This window comes from Rhinoderma darwinii, chromosome 4, assembly GCF_050947455.1.
Source record: "Rhinoderma darwinii isolate aRhiDar2 chromosome 4, aRhiDar2.hap1, whole genome shotgun sequence".
NCBI lineage: Eukaryota > Metazoa > Chordata > Amphibia > Anura > Rhinodermatidae > Rhinoderma > Rhinoderma darwinii.
Window position 1 is genome coordinate 393,543,655 of NC_134690.1, and position 16,466 is coordinate 393,560,120.

Here is a 16,466-nt window from a genome sequence, read left to right on the forward strand (position 1 = left end):
AAACCCCTTTAAATGACTATTTCAGCTCTGCTACATCTGTATATAAACTATGGAAACCATTTACATTTAAAAAAAATATGTATTTTTATTTCTTTGACCCAGCTGTACAGCCAGTGACCTTTCCTATCTAACATCACTTGAAGTAATGACCTAGATCAATCCTGACCATCTCCCACTTTCCCATGCGAGCCGCCTGGACTGCACTGCTTTATCCCTTCTAGTTTAGTTTACATTTGAGGTTTTGTAGAGGAATTTTTGGCGTTGCAACCTCTGGCCCGTACGCAAATCTCTTCTTCATTCTTTGCTTCTTTTTGATCCGCATAACAGATTGGACGGCGGTCCTTCCCATCGCGCTCCTTTTCTAGGTTTGCAGAATGTTGCTGACCTGCTATAAATAGCGTTATTGATGCGCAGTGGACTGGAGATTACTAGACTTTTATGTGCTTTTATTTTTTAAGTTCCAAATGTGAGGTTGAGTCGCACAGCAGCGAGAAGAAACCACTTGTCCTCAAGGAGCACTCAAGGTAATGTAATAGGGCGGTAAACGCAGCAACAGAGTTAAATTCAGGGATCTTGCTCTCAATTCTGTAAATCAGCAATACCATCTAGTGGCTACTCAAAAACATGCCTCAACCTTATGCAGGAATTGTTTTTGAAAGGTACGCTACTTGAATATTGTGTTTAAAAGGGTTGTCTGGTTTAGAAATCCCATTTTCTAATACCCGATTAGGAAATTCTTGGGGTCCCCCCCCCCTCTATTCAAGACCTTCAGAAGGCAGCCACAAACAGGGTCTCATTTTGGAGGACCTGGCATGTCTATGCATTACACAGCCCATTCATTTCAATAAGTGTAATGCTTCATTTCGCCTGTGGTGGTGCTGCAGGGAAATCGATCTTTGTCGCCAGGTTCCTCCACAGATTGACTGATCGCTGGAGGTCCCAGCAGCGGGACAACCCGTAATCGGCGTGTTGGCAAGTGACCCTTTTGATAATCCGCTGATCGTTGTGAGGCCGGCTTCAGAAACTCTGCAAGTTCCGCTGTTATCGCTAGGTGGAGTTGCAGCCAGTTATACATTTCTCCTGCCCAAACAAGGGTTGACCATGTAATATATTGACCGGTTAGGTTCACCAAAGTGAGAGTCACTATTTGTTGGCTCATAGGGCTGGTTCCTGAGCAGGGCTCCCTCTATGTCGTCCAGTGAGGCAACCTCCTTTAACGTTGATCGCTAATCTTTAGAATAGGCTATCCAGGTGTATTTTGTGGGGGTCCAACCGTGGTGTTCCCACCAAAGAAAAGGGAGAAGGAGCTAGAAACAAACAAGTAGAAGTCTGAATGCAGCTCTGGAAGTAGAAGCGGCACCCATTGATGGCATCCGGAATGGCATGACGTCCCTACCCTGCGAATTAAAGCACATCCCGGTGTCCCTTGGCCTTGCACATCCCGCTTATGTCTCACTGCTTTGCTACTTGGTGTTTTGACCCCTGGCCCGTCCTCTGACTACGCCCTCGTCTGCTGGCTTAGCGTATCCTGACAGCCAATCGGCGACTACTTGTTGGACCGCGGCCAGACTAGTAAAGTTGATACTTCCTTGTGGGGTTTAAGGATGAAGAGCGGGGAGATTTCCTAAACTCCACACTCCAGTTTAGCCCGCGCCGAACCGATCGAAGCTCAAAGACTAAAAAAACGTAAATAACTCAATTGGAGTGAATGGAGCTGAATTGCAATACCACACACAACCTGTGGACAGGTGTGGCGCTGATTTTGGAAGAAAGCAGACCTGTATTTCAAATGCTGAACAACCCCTTTTTAACTCTTTCTGACTTCATGCTCTGAGGGAACAATATCCGTCCTCTATCTGCTGTATTTTCCACCTGATAAGCACCAGCATGTCACCACTGATAGAAAGCAGATGCCGGTGTCCGCTGCCTGCTACAGCTTGGTACGATGAGAAAACAAAGGCATAACCAGGCGGCTGCTCTAATGTCTGGAAATGTAAATGATCAGACGCCGAGTTTTCTATACTGGATTCATCCATCAGATTCTCCCAGAAATATTGTGACAATTCGAAGAATATTCGTGAGATTCCTGTACTCCGGCATCCAATAGTCCAGCACTTGTTTCCAGCACAGAACTACGTGATCATCTTAAAGTGTAACTAAACGTTCATAAAATTTTTGACGTGTCAGAAGTTTTGATCGGTGGGGGTCCGAGCACTGAGACCCTCCCAAACCAAGCTGCAGAAGCGCTCGGGTGAATGCTGTGCCGCTTTGTTTCTGATAGTCTTTGGCTCTCCTCAGAAAGTGAGCAAGCGATGTACAGACTAACAGCCTTTCTATTGAGCCTGTACGCTGCTCGCTGTGCTTTCCGAGCAGAGATAAGCAAAGCCGATCACTAGCAAAGCGGCGCTGCGTTCACCTGAGTGCTTCTGCCGCTTTATTTTAGCGATCGGCGAGCGTCTCCGTGCTCTGAGCACCGCTGATTAAAACTTCTGACGTGTCACTAAGTTTTATGAAAGTTTAGTGATGCCTTATTCACACGACAGGGTCCCGCCCGAGTGTCGGCCGATAAAATCGGCCGTTTTTCCCGGCCGGTTTGTATTAGTTTTGCATCCGTTCCAGGCCGGGAATATCTGGACAGTGACATCAGGGGCAACTCCTGAAGGGGAATCCCCATGTGGCCGGTGATTCCACTTCAGGAAAAGCCCCTGTCTGTGTCCATTTATGGACACTGAACGTTACTGGCTTCTCCTGGTGTGGAATCCCCGGTCACAGAGTGTTCGGGGATTCCGCTTCAGGAGTTTTCCCTGATGTCACTGCCCAGATATGGACAGAGACATCAAGCGCTCTGTCCAGGAGCGGAATCCCCGAACACACGGGGATTCCGCTCCTTCAAGGAGCTAAAGTGGGGCTAGCACATAGCATAGCAGCTGCTAGCGGCGCCATCGAAGGTGTCGCCGGGCCAGGGTGCTTTTAAAACAAGCAGGGGAAGGGAGCCAGAGCAGTGCTCCCTTCCACCTGCTGTACACCCCGGCCCTGCCACACAGTGTATAAACTTACCTCCAGCGTACAGCCATTCGTCCGAATGGCATAAACTCCTCCTCCTCACATGCACTCTGCGCTGTGAGGAGAGAGCGAGCGACGGTAGACACGGCCATCACTCGGGACACATTCCGGTGATGGCCGTGTATTACCCGGCCCCATAGACTTCTATGGGAGCCGGGTAAACGGCCGAAAATAGGACATGTCCCATTTTTTGACGGCCAGGTTTCCCGGGCCGTCAAAATATTGATCGTGTGAATAGCCCCATTAGGGGTCTATTGTTCCTACTGCAGCTGGGTGACGGACGTTTTATGAACGGCCGTCACCCGGCCGGGAAACCGTCATGTGAATAAGGGCTTACACTTTATATCTCTGAAGAGAAGTCGAAATCGAAGGGCAGAGAGACTGGAGAGTTTTCCATCATTTTCTATAACCAGCCAATAATCCAGAATATTTTATAATCCCACACCCATCAGGTCCTGTTAATGGTGGATTTAAAAAATATAAATTCAAGTATAAAGCGACTTTCCACCTTCTTACCACCATGTTGTTATTAGGTCCAAAATTCTGTGCTAATTCACCGTGTAATATCCAAAGGTGAAGCAAAAATGATCAGAATTTATTTTTTACTTTTTAATAGATAAATACATAATTTTTCGACAATCTCCTAGTTTTTCGATACTTTTTTCCATCTGTCAACAAGATTTCCTAATCCCACTTTAAAAAAATGTTTTAGGCTGAACTACGAGCCACGAATGCACTGCTGTCCTCACCTCTTCATCAGACGTGAATTTTCGTCCTCGTAGGGCTCCACATAATCCTCGTCTCTCCAATAGAATCGGTTCACGCTCAATCTTGTCATCAGTCGTGGACGGGCGTCCAGCTCCTTCCTCGTGGCTGACACTTGTGCGACCTTCCTTGAACGCGTCTATCCCTTCATACACACTTCTTTGCGACAAAACGCTTTCCCCATACAGTGCACATAGTCTTCGATAAATATGGGCACTAGACCCTCCCTCAGACCATAAAAAAACGTATCACTGCACGCTGCTCTTTCGTTCAAATCACAAACGGGGCGGCCATTGTTTCTCGCACCGCAGTCACAAATAAACAGACGTAACACGTTCAAACCTGCACAGCAGTGACTGGGGAGACCATGTACGGAAAGCGCTAAGACCGTGTGACCAACAGAAGTTTTAATATAACCGGAGTGCGGATAATTTACGACTCACCCTGGTATCTGTAAATGGGTCTGAGCTCACATTTTCTGTTATGGAGCTCTTAGGCTTCATGCACACGGCACATGTTTGGGCCGTGACATATGATGCTAGGAGCCCCTGCCTCTCCACAGAAATACTGTCCCGTACTGAAAACCTGTCACGGACCGAACACGGCCGTGTGAATAAGGTCTAAATCTTCTACTCCCATAGAGTTAAATGAGGGGAGTGGGTGTACTGTGTCGTCCAATAAGCACATTATTTTACCTGCAGTGGGACCCCGTAAAAAACTTTAGGGGACTAAACTTGAGAACCCTTTTGTGCGTGGATCCCAATGTATCACCTGTGCACCGATGACTCCAGAAAGCATTGTGAGATCTAGGATTTTAGAAAGGATTTAAAGGGTTATGAGATTAAAAAATATGATCTGTTTTTTTCACTCCGAGAAACAGCGCCACTCCGATCCAATTGATTAATCTGGTATTGCAGTTCAAATTCATCCCTTTCAATGCACTGTTTCTAGGGGTGAAAAAAGCAGACACATTTTATGTAATCTCATACAACCCTTTCAAGAGGACCTGTCCCCTCTCCTGACTCGTCAGTTTTAGTGAAGAATTGTTTTCCCCATAAAATTAACAATTCTGGAGCATCTTTTCTTAGAACTCTGCATTATGTAGTTCCTCTGTTATTACTCCTGGAAATGTATGAATAAATAGACACCTGTGTTTTACCAGTTGGGGGTGTGTCCCTACACAGGCTGACACTGCCCAATCAGTGCTCTTGGTCTCAGACTGTGGGGACACACCTCTTTCACCAGGGGAACGGTAAGGCTATGTTCACACGCTTACTACAAAACGTCTGAAAATACGGAGCTGTTTTCAAGGGACATCATATCCTGATTTTCATCCTTTTTTTTAAAATCAAACTTGCGTTTTTTACGGCCGTTTTGGAGCTGTTTTTCTATAGAGTCCATGAAAAACGGCTCAAGAAGTGACATGCACTTCTTCGCAGGAGTTTTTTAACGCGCCTGTTTTTCAAAACGGTCGCGTAAAAAAATGGCCCGTCGGAACAGAACGCCGTTTTACCCATTGAAATCAATGGGCAGATGTTTGAACGCGTTCTGCTTCCAATTTTTCGTCCGTTTACGGGCCGAAAATAAGCCGTGTGAACGTACCCTAACACCTAACTGTCAATTTATTCATACATTTCTAGGAAGAACCACAGAGGAACGACACAGTGCAGCGTTCTAAGAAAAGATGTTTCAGAGTTATTTCACGTCACATAGAAGTATTTACTGAAGCCGACGCGTCAGGAGAGGTGACCGCTCCTCTTTACGTGTAGTTTTCGAGAGTTAATTTAACCCTAACCTTTTGTCGATTGCTCCGTTTCGATGAACGATGTAGCCGGTCGGCATCGGAAATCTATGTTTGATCAAAGCCCGTCTGTGCTAGAGCAGAAGTGTAATCCGATGAAATGATTGCTGAGATTAGAGCACTTCAGAGGGCCGGCCCCGCGGTTTTACATGACCGGAATAGATTAAACCACATTTTATTTGTGAACCAAGAAAAATAGAAAAAAAATTGGCTAAATCTCCATCGTCTGCGAAAGACACAATTGCTCAAATAAACATTCAAACAATTGTTCAGACTTCGTTTTTATTTCAACTTTTCACGGTCCAGATCATATAAAAGGTAAGTGAGTGTACGAGACATTAATCCCTTATCTGATTGTCAGTAGAGCTTTACCCCGGGGTTGTGTTATTTCCTTTTTTACATTCTTATGTTTTGTGGTTTTTCATAGATAAACAACGGATTCGAAGTAAAATAAGAACACTGGCTTTCCATGCGACTTAAAGGGGATGTCCAGTATAGAAAACCTATTTGCATACAACCTAGTAGGGAATTTTGAGTTAATAGAGGGGGGGGGGGGGGGTACCCCATGCCGGATCCTCATCTCTTGGGTAGTGCATAAAAGAGCATAAAAAAAAAATATCTCTTATTCTGGAGGACCTGTCCTGTCCTGCATTACACACACAACCCATTGCTTATATATATATATATATATATATATATATATATATAGTTACCTGCGGTGGTGCTGCAGGGTAATTGAACACTAAGGCCCCATACACACGACTATTTTTCAACCGTAATTACAAATCCATTAATTTCTATGGGCTACGAACACCTTTCCATATTTTTACGGAGGGGTGTCCGTTCCGTAGAAATGATCCGTAAAATATAGGACCTGTCCTATTCTTGTCCGTAATTACGGCATGGACCCCCCCCCCCCCCTAGAAGTCTAAGGGCGCTTCCGTAATTATGGGTGGCACCCGTAGCCGTCCGTGATTAGGGAAGCGTTGCTAGGCGACGCCAGGTTTGCAGATGTTGCACATCATTTGTGGTTTTTCATAGATAAACAACGGATTCGAAGTAAAATAAGAACACGGGCTTTCCATGCGACTTAAAGGGGATGTCCAGTATAGAAAACCTATTTGCATACAACCTAGTAGGGAATTTTGAGTTAATAGAGGGGGGGGGGGGGGTGCCCTATGCCGGATCCTCATCTCTTGGGTAGTGCATAAAAGAGCATTAAAAAAAATATCTGCTAGGCGAAGTCAGGTTTGCAGATGTTGCACATCATTTGTGGTTTTCTTTTTGCGAATGCATTACGGAGCGTATTTGCGGATACCGTTCTGTATATGCTGATAAGATGCGGGTGACTACGGATCCGTATTTACGGATGGATGCAAATACTGTCATGTGCACAGATTAGGCCTCATGCACACGGCTGTGGACAGCCACCCGCATTTTCGGCTCGTGCTGGCATACAAAGTATGGGAGCACGGTCTGGAAAAAGCTAAATATAGTACATGACCTATCTTTTGTGGCGACTTTCTATGGCCCGGACACCTTCCCTTAAATATACAGAAAGGTGTCCGTGGTCAATAGCAATGAATGGGTCTGTAATTGCGGACGATTCTACGGTCGTGTGCATAGCGCCTTACAGCTGATCACTTGGGATCTCAGCAGGGGGAACCTTCATGCTCCGCTTATTGTCAGGAGACCTGTTAAACTGCTCAGCGTCCTGGCATAACCTTTTCAATTTTAGGAAGTGCGTGCTCGTGTGTGTTTGTTTTGCGGGACTAATTGGTAATTTTTTGGGCTACATATACGTAAAGGAGTTTCCAGTCCTAAGACATTTATGGGCTATCCTCAGAATAGGCCATCAATACCTGATCAGTGGGGGTCCAACTCCTGACACCCCTGTCGAGCGCCACAACCCGTGAGTTAGACCCCCACCGATCAGGCATTGATAGCCTAGCTGAGGATCAATTTCTTAAGACTGGAAAACCCCTTTAAGGATTTTTTATTTTTTTATTTAATTTTGATTATGCCGTTCACCAATCACTTTAAATAATGTAATAGATTTATAAAACAGGTTGTTATGGTGATCTCCAATATGTATATATTATTTGTTGCTTTGTAAGGGTATGTTCACACAGCTTATTTTCAGGCCGTTTTTCGGGCCGTAAACGGCCGAAAAATCAGAATCAGAACACCTCCAAACATCTGCCCATTGATTTCAATGGGAAAACGGCGTTCTGTTCCGACGGGTGTATACACTTGGTCTCACTGATGTTGCGTTCATAATGACGTGATGCCCCGAAGGAGTGATTGGACACTGAGGTCCAGTGTATACCCAGGCTGGATGATGACCGATGCCTCAGGACTGGAGTAAGATTTTAGTGGACAACCATGGCCAAGTATCTTTGGCATATGGGCATAACGCTGAACTACTGGCACCCAAATAATGGCCTTGCTAAGTCCGAACCAGGAGCTGAGGGAGTGTCTCCCATCCGCCAAACTTGTGATCACATGACACGGATATCTGCAACTTAATAGGGTCTTATGGAATCAGGGGGCAAGGAGGACTGTGGGCCCCCTGATTGGCACTTCTGGAGCCCATAGTATGCCTGTCCATACATGTTATGTTGGGTATTTGGCTTAATATGGAAGCGTACACCACCAGATAATGATGTCATAGTGTACGATACGCGGCTGGTATATCAAATACTGTGTTTCTGATGTCTCCTATGTCTTATTATCTCTAGACCCTATACACCTATGCGGGGAGGCATCTCCAATGTTTGGTTCGATAGGTATAAAATCTCCATTGACAGCCCTGAACATCTTGATTCTGTCAATTCAATGTGCCAAGTATTAACAGATTTAATCAAAGAAGAAGTGGCATCTGGTATTGCAAAAAACAGAATACTGCTGGGTAAGATCCGCTGTCATTGGGCCGTATTTACTCTTTATCGTTGCCTCATTTTAGGTGTGAATGCAGAGAAAGATTTTTGTTGTGGTCGTTACTGTGACATTGATCGTGATTTGCACGAGTCTTATAACTGGACGACCCCTTTTAATAAATCTGTTGCATTTTTCGCTGGCCGTACGCCACAATTGTGGTCGCACTGACTGGCACTAGAAAATTCACAAAAACTTATCCTATCTTCAATGCAGTCTTGGAGTAACCTTGTTTCCGCTCAGTCGATATAAACATTCATGTTTGACAGACTGCTTTCTAGGGCTACAGCGCCTAACAACCAACTTATTCCAATGAGGCTGTCGGACAGCACGTCCCTAGCAACCAGTCTGTCTCCGGTTGCCACCTTACCGGGGGCAGAGAAGGGGGCCACAACATTTGGCAGGACATTAGCATTACCTTTCTCTATCTCTAACTACTCTGCGAGCCATATTTTTCAAACATAAATTTAGGTGGAAAATCTGTAAGACCATTCATCTGCCAGTATACACCATGAAGGTCTGATAGGTGCATGTTCCACCTCCTGGACCCCCATCTATGGGAAGAACGCAGGTCCGGTGATTCCAGTTAGCAAATTCTCAGCTGCCGCACTCTCCATATAGTTCACTGAGCCACAGTTGACTCTTTCGATAACTCCATAGAGTCAAGTGGAGAGAGTCACGTGCAACACCGCCACCTCTCCATTGAACATTATGGAGGCTGTAGCGCTTGGGAATCGGTGAACGAAGTCATTAGACCCTATTCTCTTGATCGGTGAGGGCCCAAGTGGTAGGAGACAAATAAGGGGCGGACCATTGGTGCCCAAGTAGATAAAGGGGCCCACTGCCAACTTGGTAGCAGCTTCCTACTGCCTGTAGTGCACAATTACTGGTGGATTGTTAGAGAAACATACGGCTATGTTCACACGCAAAATCAAAAACAGCTGAAAATGACGGAGCTGTTTTCAATGTAGCTGAAAAAGTTTTTTGAGCCATTTTTGGAGCTGTTTTTCCATTGACAATGAAAAACCGCTCAAGAAGTGACATGCTCCTTCTTTTTACAAGGTGTCTTTCTACGCACCGTTTTTTAAAACCTCAGCGTGAATAACCGCCCCATCTGAACTAAACGCCGTTTATCCCATTGAATTCAATGGGCAGATGTTTGTAGGTATTTAGTAAGGTGTATTTCGAGGCGTTTACGCCCTTCGAAATACGCCTGAAAACTCTGCGTGTGAACGTACCCTAAGGGTATGTGCACACACAAACTCAAAAACGTCTGAAAATACTGAGTTGTTTTCGAGGAAAAACGGCTCCCGATTTTCAGACTTTTTTTAAGCAACTCGTGTTTTTCAGCTGCGGTTTTTTACGGCCATTTTTGGAGCTGTTTTTCTTTAGAGTCCATGAGAAACGGCTCCAAAAACGAAGTGACATGCACTTATTTTTCGCGGCCGTTTTGTTTCAAAACGTCCGCGTAAAAAAACGCCCCGTCGGAACAGAACGCAGTTTTTCCCATTGAAATCAATGGGCAGATGTTTGAAGGCGTTCTTCTTCCGATTTTTCGGTCGTTTACGGCCCGAAAATAAGCCGTGTGAACATAGCCTAAGGGTGATGCTGTAGCATGACCTAGAGAGCAAGGGGCCCATGGACTGTTCTTGCCCAGGGGCCCCCCTGCTGTCTTTGTCCACTCCCATCTGGCATTTATGGCAAGTTGAGACTATCCCTTTAAGAGAAACAACATGAAGTAAAGAAATCCAATATCTAAAAATTATAATATAATAAAAAAAGAAAAAATAATCCTTATATGATAAATATTTTTGATCCATTCATCTACTTCATAGATAGACCTTTAGATATTCCCTCGTAAAAAAAAAAAAATCCCCACAACCCAAACACATTGTTAGTAGATCAGAAAAGATGTAACGCGCGGCTGATAGACGATACCCTGATCCAAGGCGATCGGAATGAACTCATGGAACATTCCGGCTAGTCCTGCGCCTGTCATGAGCCGGGGAGAGGGAGAACTTTGGCTTCTGACAGGAAATTACCTTTTGCTCTTGTTAAGACATTATGAAATGCCGAACAGTTACTCCGCGTAGAGGGCAAGTCATTATGTCAACATTTTTTGGAAGCGATGCCAAGGAAGACGCACATTATTCTCAGCGAGCGATGAGAACAGAAACGAAGCCCCCTAGAAAGCATGTGTTTTATGCATCAGGTCAATCTCGGCCCTGAAATACAATCTCGGTGAATCATAAAGTTTTGCCACAAACTATAAATATTTATTGAGATCACTGTCTGCAAAGAATTTACTACAGTCCATACCTTGGGAATGCTGGGTTATTGAGTGATACGCTGCAGAATTTTTTTTAATTTTTTTTTCCGGTAGAAAATTTAATTTTAAAGAGCTGGGATTTTTTTTTTTTTTTTTCCGTGTATGCATTTGTAGCATTCGCCACATGAAAGTATCATTACTTAATATTCAACGCTGGAGGTGACTGCATCGTAGAAGATTGTAAGTGAGTCATCCCTGCTGTATCTGCCAGATTGTGACTAACTGGGTGTAAAATGTAACTTGGGCTTTCTCAGAAGTAATGAGATTTCAATGGATTTATTCTGCGAACCTACTTATGCAATAGTGCCCATAAAATCTATGTGATGGTGTAGTGTGTGAGAGCGTGGCTATAATGTTACCGTCGCATTAAACTCTTTATGCCCTCTAAGCAGCTGAAAAGTAGAGGAACAGGTTAGGTATAATACAGGTTTGGTTATTTTGGAGCTTTTCATGGGCTTCTATAAAGTTTAGCAAATGAGACTTAAAGGGTATGTCCACTCCCGTTTGTATCTATATCTAATATACATAAGTGGTTAAGTAATATTGTCCATACATTACATTACTTATTCTGCACTGATCCTGAGTTACATCCTATATTATGCTCCAGAGCCAGCACTCACTATTCTGCTGGTGGAGTCACTGTGTACATACATTACATTACTTATCCTGTATTATACTCCAGAGCTGCACCCACTATTCTGCTGGTGTAGTCACTGTGTACATACATTACATTACTTATCCTGTATTATACTCCAGAGCTGCACTCACTATTCTGCTCGTGGAGTCACTGTGTACATACATTACATTACTTATCCTGTACTGATCCTGAGTTACGTCCTGTATTATACTCCAGAGCTGCACTCACTATTCTGGTGGTGGAGTCACTGTGTACATACATTACATTACTTATCCTGTATTATACTCCAGAGCTGCACTCACTATTCTGCTGGTGTAGTCACTGTGTACATACATTACATTACTTATCCTGTACTGATCCTGAGTTACATCCTGTATTATACTCCAGAGCTGCACTCACTATTCTACTGGCGGAGTCACTGTGTACATACATTACATTACTTATTCTGTAGTGATCCTGAGTTACATCCTATATTATGCTCCAGAGCTGCACTCACTATTCTGCTGGTGGAATCACTGTGTACATACATTACTTATCCTGTACGGATCCTGAGTTACAGCCTGTGTTATACTCCAGAGCTGCACTCACTATTCTGCTGGTGGAGTCACTGTGTACATACATTACATTACTTATCCAGTACTGATCCTGAGTTACATCCTGTATTATGCTCCAGAGCTGCACTCCCTATTCTGCTGGTGGAGTCACTGTGTACATACATTACATTACTTATCCTGTACTGATCCTGAGTTACATCCTGTATTATACGCCAAAGCTGCACTCACTATTCTGCTGGTGGAATTACTGTGTACATACATTACATTTCTTATTCTGTACTGATCCTGAGTGACAGCCTTTATTATACTCCAGAGCTGCACTCACTGTTCTGCTATTGAAGCCTTCTGTGTACATACATTACATTACTTATCTTGTACTGATCCTGAGTTACAACTTGTTATTTACTTCAGAGCTGAATTCATAATTATGCAGGCTTCAGAGCTGATATCTCCCAGCATTCCTTGCTGGCCTAATATCTGCGCCAATCTTGGTGTGGTGGTTTGTATTCTGGAAATTGTTTTCTTTACATCAGCTAAGCTGTTACCAGCGTGTCTGACAACCGTTTTCTAGTAGCAACCCGCAGATTTGTAATTGCTGCTCTGATGTATTAAACAGGATGTAACTTTGGATTAGTACAAGATAAGTAATATTATTTTTAACCAAGTTACTTAAAGGGGTTCTCCAGTTATAAGAAATTGATGGCCTATGCTCAGGATAGGCCATCAATTTCTGATGGGTGGGGGCCCGACTACTGGCACCCCTGCCGATCAGCTGTTTTTAAGATAACTTTGAGGCTATGTTCACAGGGAGCGGATAGCTTTGGGGCTATGTTCACAGCGTATCCGTCCTGGCGGCCGCAGAGAAAAGGTTGATATTTACGTAGCGACGCGTCCCTCGTCTGTCCTGCAGGCCGGCCTCCTAGAATGACGTTTCATCCCATGTGACACCTCCGCCTGTGATATGCTGCAGCAGTTACAAGGGATGAAACGTCATCCCAGGAGGCCGGCCTAGACGAAGAAACACAAAATTCTGGGTAAGTATAAGATTTTTAATTTTTTTTCTGAGTTGAGTTTTTTATGGAGGGATCGGTGCTTTTCCACTTCAAAAATCGCAACATCTGCTATTTTGTTGCAGGTTTTACCTCCCCATTCAATTCAATGGGGAAAACCACCAACAAATAAGCAGCGTTTACACAAATACAATTGACGTGCTGCGGATTAAAAAAACGCATCGCAGGTCAATTTCTGAGTGTTTTTCCTCATTTATGCAGCGTGTGGATGAGATTTGTTAAATCCTAATCCACTCTGCTTCAACTGTATTATGCTGCAGATTTACCGCAACGAAATCCGTTGTGGAAAATCTGCAGTATTTATGCTACGTGTGAACACAATTTGAGATGCAGATCAGTCTCATGACCTAAATTGCAGGTTTCGGATTTTTAGGCAATTTAAAGTCATGAAACAGTTGTATGACTGCCAGGTTCCCATTACAGTCCCGCAAAGTTAGTCAAATGCAACGTCAGCGGAACTCCGCGTCATAGTTACACAATTGTGTGGCTCCTATGGGTGCAAATGGTCATTGTCATCATGTAGTGTGGGCCTAATGAGAACTAGACCTCCTTTACCCTACTAATATATAATTTTAGGTTCAGCCCCTGAGCCCTGCTCTTGTAGACTATGGCTGCTATTGGGGAACATCCCTGCTGTGACTGGACGTAGGACACTTTTTCAAGGAGTTTAGAGTGTGTATCTTCCCATTAAGCAACTTACAGAATCAAATGAATCCAACTGTATGTAAACCCCCAACATGATTCTTGAAAATGGTGCTCCAGGTAAAAAAATAAAAAACAATATAATGCCTCATAGGGCACCCTCACTAAAAATCAAAGGAACTTTAAAAAATAATGGGTTAACCGCGAAGGAGAGCTGCTCGCCTGGCTCAGTTTTGCTGGGGAGGAGCAACTGTTGCTTCAATGTGGTACAAGGAGCTTGCAGCCACTGACCGGTGATACTGCAGGTTTTAGATGCTAAGAAAGTTAATTTATCTGATGAGAAGTGTTAAAAGCAACGCATTTCAGGGCTATACCAGCCTCTTCCTCTGGCAAAACGCTTGTCTTGTGATTCCTGCTCTCCACATCACAGAAAACTGTACAACAGAACCGGCTCTGGATTCTGCACCACAACTTTTATATAGGAGCTTTAGCACTGACAACCTGGCATTAATTTATTCAACATGTCAAATAAGGTGGAGGTTCTTATTTTGCTTACTAATGACATTTCCATGTTTTATATACAATATTTTTTTTTCTAGGTTTCTTGGTACACTGTGATAAATATTAGTATGTTTTTATTTGTTTTTTTTTTTCTTTCTCCAGGTGGATTTTCAATGGGTGGCGCCATGGCAATGCACTTGGCTTATCGGTATCATAGAGATGTCGCTGGAGTATTTGCGCTCTCAAGCTTTCTAAATGAGAACTCAGTGGTTTATAAGGTATCTGTCACAATTTAAGGGATAAACCCCCTTGATTCTGAGTATTTCTGCATAATTTGGAGAGTTATTGCGAATTATCTTATATATGGTGGTCATTTGTGAGTTGGATTCAACATTGAATGAGTATTTTTGTGAATAAGGAATTTCATCATTGATGACATAACTATGTATTATCTATGTTTGAAGTTAGTTATCAGCCCCTACTCTTAGGCCCCATGCACACGACCGTAGATTTCGTAATTACGGACCCATTAATTTCTATGGCCAACGGACACCTTCCCGTATATTTACGGGAAAGTGTACGTGCCGTAGAAACCTTCCGTAAAAAATAGGACATGTCTTTAAAGTAGGAGCACGGTTCGCAAATGCGGATGGCTGTCCACGCGCACGGTTGGTGCATGGGGCCGTATTTTCAGCCATCCGTAAATACTGCCCGTAAATCTGGATCCGTAGTCACCTGCAACTTATCCACATATAAGGAACGGTATCCGCAAATACAGTGCTAAGTGCATCCGTATATACTGATCCGCAAAAGGAAGAAGAAAACCACAAATCATGTGCAACATCTGCAAACCTGGCGTCGCCTAGCAACGCTTCCGTAATTATGGACGGCTCCGTGTGCACATGTTCTATCTATAATTACTACGGCATGGACACCCATCCGAAAAAATATGGAAAGGTGTCCGTAGCCCATAGAAATGAATGGGCCGTAATCATCAGCGCATGCGCAGATTATGAAGCAGGGCCGAGCGACTACGGGGTCAGGTGTGAACTCGGCTATTACACTGCCTGGCCCCTGTCAATCAATGGAAGGAGGGGGAGGGTTGAGCTGGGGAATGACGACAGCCTGACGCCCTCGTTGCTCCAAAATGCTCATTTGCATAAACGGAATAAAACTACTTTCTCTGCAAAGGAGTCACTCATGACAAAAAGGTAATGCACGTTAGAATCATGTTAGTCTAATCTATAATACGCTGTTGCTGGTTTTTTACAGACATTTCTGGTGGCTGACTCCCTTTAAGGTTATTTCTGTCCTGGTCATGTGATGGACACACAGGTGCGTGTCTCGTTACAGGACACCGCTCTGGTAATTGTACTGTAACGGGTCGTGCCACCTGTGTGTCCATCACCTGACCAGTTAAGATTTTTATAAGCTATGACCATTTCCATTCAATGACAGCAAGCACATATCTTAAAAACCGGGAGAAATTGATGCAGGATGTATATTGGAAATCGGACAACTTTTCATTATACAAAGAATAACTTTTTTATTGACTAAAACTTTAATACCCATTTTAGTGCAATATTTTTTATTTTATTTTAATTTTTTTAAATTTTAGTTTCACCACTTTTTTTTCTTTTCCTTGTTGTTTAGGAACTTGAAGGAACTTCGCAGAGCCTACCAGAATTATTTCAGTGCCATGGACAGGCTGATGAATTAGTCTCTCACCAGTGGGGAGAAAAGACCTGCACACGACTGAAAGGTCTTGGCGTCACTTCGTTTTTCCACAGTTTCCCAAATCTTTGTCATGAACTCAGTCTACAAGAATTAGAACAGTTACGGTCTTGGATTTTAAAGAAATTGCCCGAGGTCACCGCAAACGTGCCGTAAACCAGGAGAGAAAACGTAATAAATGTTTGTAATCAAAAATAAATTGTATTTTGGGTCTCGGTTTTATGGGAACCTTTTCCACATTCTGCATGTCTTGATTTGTTTATGACGGTTGTTTCTTATGAAAATAATTTTTTAATCCTATTTTAGCTTTGGTTTGGACACCGAGAAGGAATTGTGATCCGTCTACCAGGTTATTTGTATATTTTACTATGTAGCACAATACAACTATTATTATATAGCAAAATTCAGATCTCAATCAGGAACGGCCCCTAGG

At 43.6% G+C, this 16,466-nt stretch overlaps 1 protein-coding gene across 3 annotated transcripts in view; it reads left to right on the forward strand.

Moving 5' to 3' along the window:
* The window catches only part of LYPLAL1 (lysophospholipase like 1), a 35,637-nt gene extending 19,371 nt beyond the window's left edge, over positions 1–16,266 (forward strand). For all 3 annotated transcript variants that reach the window (XM_075864601.1, XM_075864599.1, XM_075864600.1), the window contains exons 3-5: positions 8,371–8,540; positions 14,462–14,577; positions 15,953–16,266. In XM_075864601.1, coding sequence (XP_075720716.1) covers positions 8,371–8,540; positions 14,462–14,577; positions 15,953–16,189 — 523 coding nt within the window. In that variant the 3' untranslated portion in view covers positions 16,190–16,266. The remainder of the gene's footprint in view (positions 1–8,370; positions 8,541–14,461; positions 14,578–15,952) is intronic.
* The last annotated feature ends 200 nt before the right edge of the window (positions 16,267–16,466 follow it).